Source organism: Scardinius erythrophthalmus (genome assembly GCF_964197995.2).
Source record: "Scardinius erythrophthalmus genome assembly, chromosome: 21".
Classification (NCBI taxonomy): Eukaryota; Metazoa; Chordata; class Actinopteri; order Cypriniformes; family Leuciscidae; genus Scardinius; species Scardinius erythrophthalmus.
In genome coordinates, this window is record NC_138241.1 from 3,162,565 (window position 1) to 3,175,322 (window position 12,758).

General features: G+C 36.6%; 1 protein-coding gene across 1 annotated transcript in view; it reads right to left on the reverse strand.

Annotated features, from left to right (window-relative positions):
- The window catches only part of gclc (glutamate-cysteine ligase, catalytic subunit), a 47,039-nt gene extending 37,420 nt beyond the window's left edge, over positions 1–9,619 (reverse strand). The window contains exons 1-3 of the mRNA XM_081351408.1: positions 9,070–9,619; positions 7,220–7,332; positions 3,792–3,974 (exon numbers count right to left, since the gene is read on the reverse strand). Of these exons, the coding sequence (XP_081207534.1) occupies positions 3,792–3,974; positions 7,220–7,332; positions 9,070–9,219 (446 nt within the window). The 5' untranslated portion in view covers positions 9,220–9,619. The remainder of the gene's footprint in view (positions 1–3,791; positions 3,975–7,219; positions 7,333–9,069) is intronic.
- Between the last annotated feature and the right edge of the window lie 3,139 nt (positions 9,620–12,758).

Genomic DNA, 12,758 nt, shown 5'->3' on the forward strand with positions numbered 1-12,758 from the left:
TTCTGTGTGAACGCAAACACGTCCCGGGATCGATGCCAGGATTGATGCCGGGATGGGGACCTGGTAACATTGCCGGGATCAGTCCCGGAACGCGCCTGTGTGAACAAAAGCCAGGACCAATGCCGTACGGGGTGTTTTGCTGCTCTTCATTATATGCACGAAAAATGACAGAGGTCCTGACCTCAGAGACCTCAACGGTGGGTACGGCCCTGGGCACGAGTAAGACCTCAGAGACCTCAACGGTGGGTACGGCCCTGGGCACGAGTAAGACCTCAGAGACCTCAACGGTGGGTACGGCCCTGGGCACGAGTAAGACCTCAGAGACCTCAACGGTGGGTACGGCCCTGGGCACGAGTAAGACCTCAGAGACCTCAACGGTGGGTACGGCCCTGGGCACGAGTAAGACCTCAGAGACCTCAACGGTGGGTACGGCCCTGGGCACGAGTAGGATAGGATCATTAGATGCGCAATATATCGGGAGACATATGGAGTGGGTCAGACATGATTTTGACCACTTCATTAAGTTTTGTTTTGTATAAAACCTTTCTTTAAAGTGAAGTTTTGTATAAATTGTACCTTAATTTTAATCGACGTTTCATCAAACAATTGCCTAGATTTCATAAATGAGAAGCAAATATAGCAGACAATATAATCAGGACATGGAGGTGCCGGCGCGATATTGCATTGCAAGTTAATGCCTTAATTAAAAAAATTAGGAAAAATCCAACCTTTAAGGACACCAATTTTATAATGTATCGTAAATAAATAAATGTTCTTCCTTAAAATACAGGGTGCATAAGTTTGGACACCCCTATGTTAAATTCCCATAGAGGCAGGCAGATTTTTATTTTTAAGTATTTTTTATTTATTTATTTTTTAGGATACTATGCATCCTGATAAAGTTCCCTTGGCCTTTGGAATTAAAATAGCCCCACATCATCACATAGCCTTCACCATACCTAGCGATTGGCATGGTTTTATTTCAGTTAGACTAATAGCTAGTTTGATTTGCATTGAGAGATGATCTTATGGAAATACCCCATGCCAATCGCTAGGTATGGTGAAGGCTATGTGATGATGTGGGGCTATTTTAATTCCAAAGGCCAAGGGAACTTTATCAGGATGCATAGTATCCTAAAAAATAAATAAATAAAAAATACTTAAAAATAAAAATCTGCCTGCCTCTATGGGAATTTAACATAGGGGTGTCCAAACTTATGCACCCTGTATTTTAAGGAAGAACATTTATTTCTTTACGATACATTATTCATTCACAAAGAAAATTGGTGTCCTTAAAGGTTGGATTTTTCCTAATTTTTTAAAATAAGGCATTAAGTTCAGTTTCCAAAAGATGATTTTTTATTCCTCTTTTTAGTCAACTTTAGCATGGGTGTCTAAACTTATGCATAGCACTGTGTACAGTATATATATGTGTATATATATATATATATATATATAGCTTGAAATGTCTACTTTTAAGCAAAACAACTCAAAACGACTAAAAACAGACTACTCTCTTATGTAATCCGTATAAAATGTGCATTTCTCTCTATAGGCACGTTCACTACATTTGGACATTTTTGTGTAATTATATTTATTAAACGTGTACAATACTTTCCAGACCGTTACATATAGTATTATAAATTCAGACGTTCATGATATAAAAAAATAAACATATCAGAATAACTTTTAAAATGGAGTGAATAGCCCACAGCAGTTTTTCCCGTGAGCGGGAATGGAAAACCCGGAGTGGACTCGGAGCGGAGTGATTACAGAACGAGTGCAGAGAGGAACGTGCTGTCGCTCCACTCCAGGCTTTATCACATCCCGCTCAGCAGGGTGAATACACCTCGTCTTTCCTTAATTTAAGACCCATTCAAACTGAAATTAAGACATTTATTACACTATTTGAGAAATGTAAGCATATGTACGGCCTTAAAATGATGAAAAGTGAATTTAAGACATAAGGACAGGGGTTATGGCCAAATATGATACGGCTGATATGGCCAAAAATATTATCAATTTTTTTTTCCATATCATACAATATCAATATTTATGCTTTCCAAATATTTCTTTGACCTTGAGAATGAATGTAAACACGTAAACTTGTTTGTTCACAATTAAACTCCACAGAAATGTTTTCATTGTCAAATAAGGGTAGGTTTACACGACAACGATGCGCTTAAAACGGAGAAGTTTTTCCTTTGAGTTTTCCTCATACAGACAACACCGTCAAAGCGATCCCCGTTCACACGGATCCGCGAAAACGACTAAAAACGCTGTATTCTGCTGCCAGGCCAGTAGATGGCGATGAAACACTGTAGACTGAACACGTAATACGCATGTGCATGACATCATCGTCTTCAGAGATTCACGTTTTTGTTGTTAACAAAATCAAAGTTTAACTTGATAAAAAAATTGTTTAATGTTATCCGTGTTATATGTCATCTGCAATAACAATGTGGACTTTTACAAAGATCCGTTTGGCCATGAACTTTTAAATGCATCGTTCTGCATGAATATGAGGAGAGTCTCCGCATGAAAGACCCAGATCAACGAGCTTCTGCATTTCTCTCCGATACGGTAGGAAGTTAAATGTGGAGGATTTTATCTTTGACAAGATGATTGACAGGTCAGTTTACTGTGACAGAGAGCAACCGTTAAAAGACGCAATTGTATGACATGATAGTTTCTCCCAAAGCTTGTCTACTCTTTTGCTGCACACTCAAACGTATCTACTTTTTTCACAGGAAGAGGACACACTTTTAGGGCGTAGTTTAAGTCGGCGGACTGAGATACGCACATGTCTTTATGAGCGAGTCATTGAATCATTCACTCAAACCAATCTTGTTTTTGAAAATTCATTCAAAAGAAATATATTTTTAAATGGACTACGGCAGTGGTGCCCAATAGGTCGATCGCGATCTACTAGTCGATCGCAAAGACAATGCTGGTAGATCGCACATAATTTTTAAAATATGCTTTTGTTAAATTTGAATAAAAATAAATATAGCATTGTCCTTCCTTCTTTTAGTTTCTGTACAACTTGCACTTGTCGAATGAATTTTTACCAGGCGCGATTTTTGTTTATTCGGTTGTCATGACAACTAGCCTGCTTCTGCTTTCCAGCTCAAGAGCTTCGGAGAACAGAGCGCGAAATTGTGAAGCTAACAGTATTCGGAATCGGTAGCGTACACAAATGCCATTCATTCATTCATTTATAAATTCCAACCATTTGAAAATAAACTGTTTGAAAATGATCAAAACACCGGTCCACCATGACTGATGACAATGTGGAGGCCTGTTTGAGACTAGCTATCAGCAGCTTCTGCCCGGATTATATAAAACTGTCTGATTCCAGTCAGTGCAAGTCATCAGAATAAGGCAGAATGTTGTAGGTATTTTGGGTTTAGTGTTAAAATTGAATATCAACAATGATATATTTTTCTCCTTAATTACAAGATTACATGCAGTACTACTACTGTAGTAGCAACAACCATTTGAAGTGTTTTTTTTTGTTTTTGTTTTTTATTAAAATGTGTTTTTTAGTTGGTAGTTGGTAGATCTCATTGTGTTGATCACTTTAAAAGTAGATCATCAAGCAAAAAAGTGTGGGCACCCCTGGACTACGGCAACAAACATGTAGTCAGAACCTCTAGTAAAGTACATGTTATTTTGCTTCGTTGTCTATTCAGAATCATGGAAGAATCATGATCTCGATTAAAAAAAAGAAAAGAAATCCTGAATCTCAGTTTATCCAGAATCGTGCAGCTCTAATAGATGTTTCGCACCTGGGAAACGCGGTGACTGTGAGGAGAGTCTGGTTCAGATCGAGCACAGACGACGCCTCTCTCCTCCGCTTCCCCATGTTGTCCTCGACGGTGTTGAACTCCGACATCGAGCCCCCGTACGGCTGTCCCGGCGTGCCTTCGATCATGTAGCTGCCGTACTCCGGCCTCCACAGCGTCGGGTGGCTGAACACACACACACACACACACACACACACACACACACACACACACACACACACACACACACACACACACACACGCATTTCAAGATCAATATTCTGTCTCTTTATGAAAAGGAACATAATGATGTAAAGAGAGCGCGGTGGCCAATGGGCACTGAGGCTAACAACATTACAATAAAGCAGTCGAAACACAGACTGAAGAGAAACCTAAAATATTGAAAATCACTCAAATATCTGAACACAAACATTCCGCAATTATTAGAGTTTGGATTCTAATATTTGGAAAATTCAGAAATTTCCTGAATTAATTTATTTTTCGTATTTAATTTTAATGGTTAAATTAAATGTTAGTCATCAAAAAGCATGTCTAAACAATTCATGAAACTTACACAATTTATCAACAATCTATAAAATAAATATATAGGGCCCTATGAAGTGTGACATTTTTTTCTCAATAATCCCCTAAATTCTGTGTTTTTCACTTTAAATTTTTATGGATTCCATTTTAATGGTTTGATTACATTTTAATAATCAAAAAGCATGACTAATCAACTGAATTTATAAAATATTATATTTCCTTCAATCGTGTATCTGCGCGACTCCGGCCTGCACTTCAAGATCAATATTCTGTCTCTTTATGAAAAGGAACTTATAAATGTGAATTACTAGCAAAGCACTTCATTCAATCCATTATGCATCGGTAGATAAATGAGCACTAGTGTATTAGTGACTTCCATTACATTCTTGATCTAGTAATGTAAAGTAATGGACAACACAACAGACAATGGCCAATAATGATGTAACAAGAGCGCTGTGGCCAATGGGCACTGAGGCTAACAACATTAAACTAAACAAGAAGAGAAACCTAAAATATTAAAAATCACTCAAATATCTGACATCATACATTACACAATTATTAGAGTTTGGATTCTAAAGTTTGGAAATTAAAAAATGCGGAAATTTCCACACACGTTAAATTAATATTAGTAATCAAAAAGCATGTCTAAACAATTAATGAAACTCATTCAATTTAACAATCTATTAGTTCTGTTTTAGAAGTGTTAAAATGTTTTCCATTTTAAATGTATGGAATTATGGAATTTAATAATCATAAAGAATCAATTAAATTCATTAAACTTTAACTTAATAAATTACTTTTTTTTCAGTTTTTTTTTTCAGGATTTATAATTTAGCCTAATGCAAATTCATTATCAAAAATGGTGGTAATCAATGGAATAAAACATAAGCAATTTAATAAACATTGTAATCAAAAGGAAATTAAACAATTCCTTTTATTTTTTGTCAGACACGTCAAGTTAAACCTTATGACGGGTTGCCGTGAGAGTTTCTGTGTGTAAATGTGTGTGTTATGTAGTATTTTTGAGCTTTAACACTCACAGACACTGGTCCATATATCATGATCTGAATAATTATACAACCCTGAGTTTGATTTATTCATCCAGAATTCCACAGTAAATTTCATTTTTCCGACTGGACTCCATCAGTGTTTTTCCACGCGGTGGACTATGTCAGTGTACGGCTAATGCGAGCGTTGTGAACGGGATCAGCGATGTGAAGTGTAAAGTGCTGTGACACTCTTCAGTGTGTGCAGTAGAGAGGCAGTAATGAGGAATGCCACTCTCTCGTTTCCCAGTGTGTGCTGATATTGCCCTGAGCTACAGATACACAACATCAGGACAACATCATAAAGGTCACATTCCTCACTCCTATACAACTGATCAAACTTCAAACAATGCGTATCCTGTCCAAACTAACTTCTGATGAGCCCATAATTTAAAAAAAGAAAGATTTAAGTGTCCCTATTATACATTTTTAAACATATTTTCTTTCATGTAGTGTGTAAAAAAGCTGTTTGTGAATGTAAAAGATCTGTAAAGTTTCAAAGTTCACATAAACTGAGTTTTTGTCTCCTAAAAGATAGAGTCGATTCTGAACTGAAACGAGTCGTCAGTAATTCAATCTCACTTCCTGATGAACCGGTGTAGGTTTATATCTAATTTGCATAATGCCCGCCTCTGGTCTTGATTGGCTGATCAGCGTCTCTTAGCTCCGCCCTCAAACACTGTAGTTTATCTGAGACTGGAAGAGTTTGGTTCGTGTTGTTCACACTTTGATGAGATTGATACGGTAAAACCCAGGCCATCGCTACTGTTCGTATCACTATATATCAAGAGCTGAGATTCAGATATGATAATGAGCGTTTGCTTTCTGACCAATCAGAGCAGAGCAGCTCTCAGAGAGGGGCTTAGAGAGACTGAATCTTTGAACGAAGCGTTTCAGACACTGAGAGAAAAGAGCTGATGCTGCAGTGGAGATTATGAGTTAAATAAAGAGTTTTTGACCGTGGATGCGTTTAAACCTGTTGTAGGAGACTCTGAAAAAACATTAGGAGCCTTTAAATAGCACGATTAGGGCAAGTCTGATCAAAGGGAGAGGAACAGCAAACACAAAAGATACTATCGATCTTGTTGACCAGTTAAACACATGCATAAAAGAGGGATTGGCTGCAAGTCTTTACAGTTAAAGAGTACAAAAGGACAAACCAGCTAATAAATCAAATAAATCAACAATGGGGTCAAACCCTTTTTATCCCGGCTTTACACAGTTGCAGATAAACCTGCTATTATTGAAGTCATGATTGTGAGGAGCCTGAAATAAACCTCCGAGTATGTGAACAAAATAATTAGTGATGCACGATATATCGGCCACCTTATCGGTGTCAACTGATAACATATGATCATTTTTAATGTTATCGTTATCGGCCCGATAAGAAGATTTGGACCGATATATTAAAGCCGATAAATAATGTATTATTTCCTTCAGCTGAGACACTTCAGATGCGCACTGTTCAACATGATGGCTTTGAACTGCTTTAAATATGATTGGAATCACTTCAGAAAGAAAAATAATGTTTAATATCGGCCAAATCTGTCATATCGGCCACATAAAAGTATCATGAGAACATATAATTGTGTGTTTGGGACATGGCTTTTAATGGAGACTTTTGTTTTTGTAATCAGTCACTCAAAAAATTATATACAATTTTGGATTTAGATTTATCGGCCGATATATCGGTTATCGGCTCCCAAATATAAAGAATTATCGGTATCGGCCAAAATTTTCATATCGGTGTATCCCTAAAAGTGTAAAACTTTAATCTTGTTTTTTTTGGGGTCATCACACCAACATGTTCAGAATGTTTTTGTGACACACTCAGTTACTCACTTGGGGTTGATCTTTTCCCCCTTTTCCTGAAGGATTTCCAAAACCTCCTTCCCGTTCAGAACCAGACGGGCTTTTTCATGTTTGTCATCCATTTCCACCAACATGTACTCCACCTGCGGGATGAGTTAGACTTATTATCATGCGGTTTATCACAATACTAATGTTGCAAAAATATTGACCACAAGTGAAAAATAGTTCCTGCTTTGGCTGAGGTATTATACGCACATTACGTGCGAGCGCATTTGCCTTGCAAACCCAACCAACAATGATAAAGCACAGTGTTTTTCTTCTTATTACATTCATTATGAAAGTAAAATGTAAAAAGTAAAAACGCATTCCTAGTCGGATGCCATTCCATTCCTCGTCCCCCCCCCATTCCATTCATTTTCCCTTTTAAATCCACAAACGCCGAACAAAGGATTCACCTAAACCAACAGCATTCCAGCAGGTTTTATCGTAAATCCATTGACGTCTTCTGGCCGGTCAAAGGTAATGAAATGAAAAGCCATTTCAATAGGAGGTTCAGAAATCGACATTAGCCTGTTGATCCCACATGAACTGCGAGTTTGCACATGCAAACACTTTTAGGCGCCTAATGTTTAGTTAAGTACTCTTTAAAGAACAGTGGACTACTGAAAGATGACTAACTGCATCCAACCAAAAGAAATGGGATTTTGCAATTGACATCTTTGCACAAAATCTGTGAACTAAAATCACTGTGTAATAGGGCAGATCTTCACATGCCTGAGCTGCTTTACACACACATCACTCAGATACCAGCTAACAGTTTGGACACGCCACTCATCTCACAGTTTGATAATAACCGAAACTATGAAATAAGTTAACATGGGAGAATATGAAATCAAACTAAAAGTATTGTATTCGAGCTTCTTTAAAGTAGCCTGGATCTTCTGCACAATCTCTTAACGTGGTTTAAAGTCGCCCTGTGGTGAAGATCCAGCTTTTAATGTTGTCTATGTGGTGTTTTTAATGTGCTTTAAGACAAACCATGTGTAAATTCATAAGTTGACACCATTGCTGAGTATTTCCTCCTTAAAACTGCAGTGAACCAAAAAACACGCTGGTGTTTCCGACGTCACAAACTACCTTGTAACCAATCAGATCAACGTGTGATCGTCAACCAGTGGATCTCTGAGCTGAGTGAGTGAGTGAGTGGAGGCGGAGCTCATTTGCATATTCATAGAATCACGCATACTAAATGAGGCAAGGGTGTCGAGTTACACTCAAGATATTTTAAGGCATGAGGAAATTTTTAAATGTGTCATTTTGGTGATCAAAGAGGAGTTTTAAAGGATAAAATGATTGACTACAGGGGGACTTCATCCTGGGAGTACTTTTAAACATCACTGGAGGAGGTCAAAGGTCAGCTGGACACTTGTTGTACCGGGTAATTACACTGTTGACCTTGCCTAACCCTTTAACTCACCCGTAACCAACCCATACCAGCAAACCAGTCTCTAACCTCAGCATATCCAGCTCAATAACAGCACATGTGTGGGTAATACAACATCAACACAATAAGCACATTCTACCAGACTTTTTTTGTTGTTGATGTTGCATTGCTGTAAAATACACACCTTATATAAAGTCTGAACTTTGCATTTCTCTACAAAACCAAGTTCAAGACTGTAAGCATTAGGATTTTAAGATCAACTGTCCAGATAAAAGTGCATTAATAAACACACAGTGAGCTGAAGGTGCACCTGCTCACATGCAGCATCACCATTGCTCCATTGCATCATTTAATGCAACGCAGCCACGTGTTTCCCATGCATGTGCATTCATAATACATGATTTGTGAGGCTGTAAAGACAAGCATGCATCCTCACCTCATCTCCCCATTTCAGCACATCCTTCTGTCGCTCCTTCACCTTATTGTAGATGTTGAGGAACTGAAGGATGCCGTGCTTCCTAACGTGGTCAGCATGTTTCTTGGTCTCTTCCCAGTTGAGCGGTGAGCCTTGTGACAGCAAGCCCATATCACAAACCTACAAACCCCGGCTTATGATTATTACGGACTTCAACTAGCAACTTCTTCTCCTCCGCCGCGTCACGCGTTTCGTGATATTGATAAACGATGATCTGTAATGCGAGCGAGCGCGCGCGCTAGGCCCTTCAACGACTCGTTTTAAAGTAGGAAATGATTCGCTTTTGTTTCCAAGCGCTTTCTCAGGGGAAGGTTTCACTGTAACTCACGTTATAACGCACGAATAAAGCGACCTCGAGCTGCGAGCTGTTGATATTTGATCGGAGTGCGCGAGTTATGTCAGTCCTGTCCGCGCGCGCACACACTTTGCTTGCGCTGAAAACACGTGACTGTGTCGTTGAGGGCGCGTCATCATATTATGACTCAGCAATTCCTGCTTCCTCTTTGTTGTCGCTGATGGCGGTGCCGTGGTCAAGGCGATAACACGCGCACCAGTCTGAATGTGCTATTGCAATCATGACAATGCAAAATATTGTTTAATTGCTTGTTTTTTGGAATATGTTGGCTGTGAATTGTTTGGGTTATGGTTGGAGCAACACCAAGGTCAGCAAACACACAACGTTTTTTAGGTTTTATTTTTACAACCATGAATAACGTTCCCAGAACATTGGCTGCATGATTTACCGTCACTTATACAGCACGTTCCCTATGTGTGTGTGTGTGTGTTTTTTTTTAATAACCATTAATTACTTACACTAAACGTTCTCAATGTTTTTTTCTATAACCATTATACAGAACATTACCTAATGGTTATTTATTTATTTTTTATAAACGTTAATTCCTTACACAGGACGTTCCCAAATGGTTTCTTTCTTTCTTTCTTTCTTTCTTTCTTTCTTTCTTTCTTTCTTTCTTTCTTTCTTTCTTTCTTTCTTTCTTTCTTTCTTTCTTTCTTTCTTTCCGGCCATTAATTCTTTACACAGAACGCTCCCTTATGGTTATTTATTTATTTTAATAAATAATTAATTTAATAACCATTAATTCCTTACACAGAACATTCCCTTATGGTTATTTATTTATTTTAATAACCATTAATTATTTACACTGTGACAGAACATTCCCTAATGGTTATTTTATTTTATTTTTTATAATAGCAATTAATTAATTACTTACACAAAACGTTCTCAATGTTTTTTTCTATAACCATTATACAGAACATTCCCTAATGGTTATTTATTTATTTATTTATTTTTTATAAACGTTAATTCCTTACACAGGACGTTCCCAAATGGTTTCTTTCTTTCTTTCTTTCTTTCTTTCTTTCTTTCTTTCTTTCTTTCTTTCTTTCTTTCTTTCTTTCTTTCTTTCTTTCTTTCTTTCTTTCTTTCTTTCTTTCTTTCTTTCTTTCCAGCCATTAATTCTTTACACTGAACGCTCCCTGATGGTTATTTATTTTTATTAATTAATTAATTTAATAACCATTAATTCCTGAACGCTTGCTTATGGTTATTTATTTATTTTAATAACCATTCATTCTTTACACAGTGACAGAACATTCCCTAATGGTTATTTTATTTTATTTTTATAATAACAATTAATTAATAATTTACACAGAATGTTCTGTAATGTTTTTTTCCCCTATTATTATTATTATTACTACTACTATTTTATAACCATTATACAGAATGTTTTCTAATGGTTATTTTTAGGTTTTATTCTCAGAACCATGTAATGTAAACTTCTATTAAAGGGACAGTTCACCCAAAAATCCTGTCCTCATTTACTTGCCCTCATGTTGTCCCAGACCTGTATGAACTTCTCTCTTCTGCTGGACACAGAATAAGATACTGTGAAGAATATAGGTAACCCAACAGTTGATGAACCCCCATGTATTTTCTTTTTCATACTATGGGAGTCAATGGGATCCATAAACTGTTTGGTCACCCATATTCATCAAAATATCTTCTTTTCTGGGTGAACTATCCCTTTAAACCATTGTAGATGCTTTTATGTGACACCTGTACACAGTTTATATTGAAGAATTCAGTAATGTAAATGGGGCCAGGCCTTTATTATTAGGTCAGGAGTCACGTCCTGCAGATTCACTTTTGTCATCATCATAATTATGATTTTGCACTGTCATACTGTCTGTTATATGCCAGCTGCAACGCCCATCGGTATGTTTACTTTGTGAACTTGTAAGTGTAAAGTCAAAGCTTTTGTACAGGTTTACTCAGTCGCTTCTGTGCCAGTAGCTGCACCAGAACTGCAAAATAACAGTGACTGTCTTTCATTGGTCAGACAAACAGGAAGGGAATCTCTCTCGCTTTATAATTTTAGAAAGTTCAAAAGAACAGCATTTATCTGAAATAGAAAACTTTTGTAACATTAAACACCACCGTTCAAAAGTTTGGGGTCAGTAATAATTTTTATTTTATTTTTTTGGGGGGGGGAAATAAAGAAATCAATACTTTTATTCATCAAGGAAGAATTAAATTGATCAAAAGTTACAGTAAAGACATTTATAATGTTACAAAATATTCTATTTCAAATAAATGTTCTTTTTAACTTTCTATTCATCACAGAATCCTGAAGAATTTTTTTTTTTACACTCTGATAATAATAATAATATGTTTTTTGAGCATCAAATCATATATTATACTGATTTCTGAAGGATCATGTGACACTGAAGACTGGAGTAATGATGCTGAAAATTCAGCTTTGATCACAGGAATAAATTACACTTTAAAATGTATTAAAATAGAAAACAGTTATTTTAAATTGTCATAATATTTCACAATATTACTTTTTTTTTTTTTTTTTTTATCAAATAAATGCAGCCTTGGTGACCAGAAGAGACTTCATTTAAAAACATAAAAAAAATTGACTGGTAGTGTGTATATAGTCATTGTCCGAAATAGAAAAATGTCAACAGCAACATTTCTTAAGAAGCTTTAATAAATATGCAGAGCTTTATTATTTGACAACATGTATCACAGTATGTATATTCGAAATGCAATCCAATGATTTACATTAATAAGCAATATCTTTTTAAAGTAATAAATCAGTAGTGTGTTCAGTTATCACATTTCTGTTTTTAATCAGAACATTAAAGTTCATGAACCGTCAGAAAACAAAGCAGATGTTTGTGTTTGTCCTCGACAGTTCAGGCCAAAACTTGTTCACAATTATCTATTCATTCTGTTCTCAAGAAGGAAAAAAGCACTGTAAATCCTTCTATTCCCGGTTCAGTGTTCCTCACATCATTCCTCACACTCTTTCGTATTTTTACAGTGCAAACTGGGTTATAAACCTTTGTTATCTCCCTGTGTCCTGATTAATGAATAAAGACAATGTTAGTAGGTAAAGGAGTAAAGTGAAATGAAAAACCTGGCTTATCCTACATAAATAAGCTCACATGTGCGACATTAGAAACGTAATGCTTTAATAAGTATCTGCATTGTTTCTTAATCAAAGGAGAATGTCTAATATGTTGTAATTGCCTCATTTTGTACATTAAGGGACTAATCGAATCGTAACTGGAGAACTGGCCCCACTTGGAAAATATGTTCCCATGAAATTTATATCTGT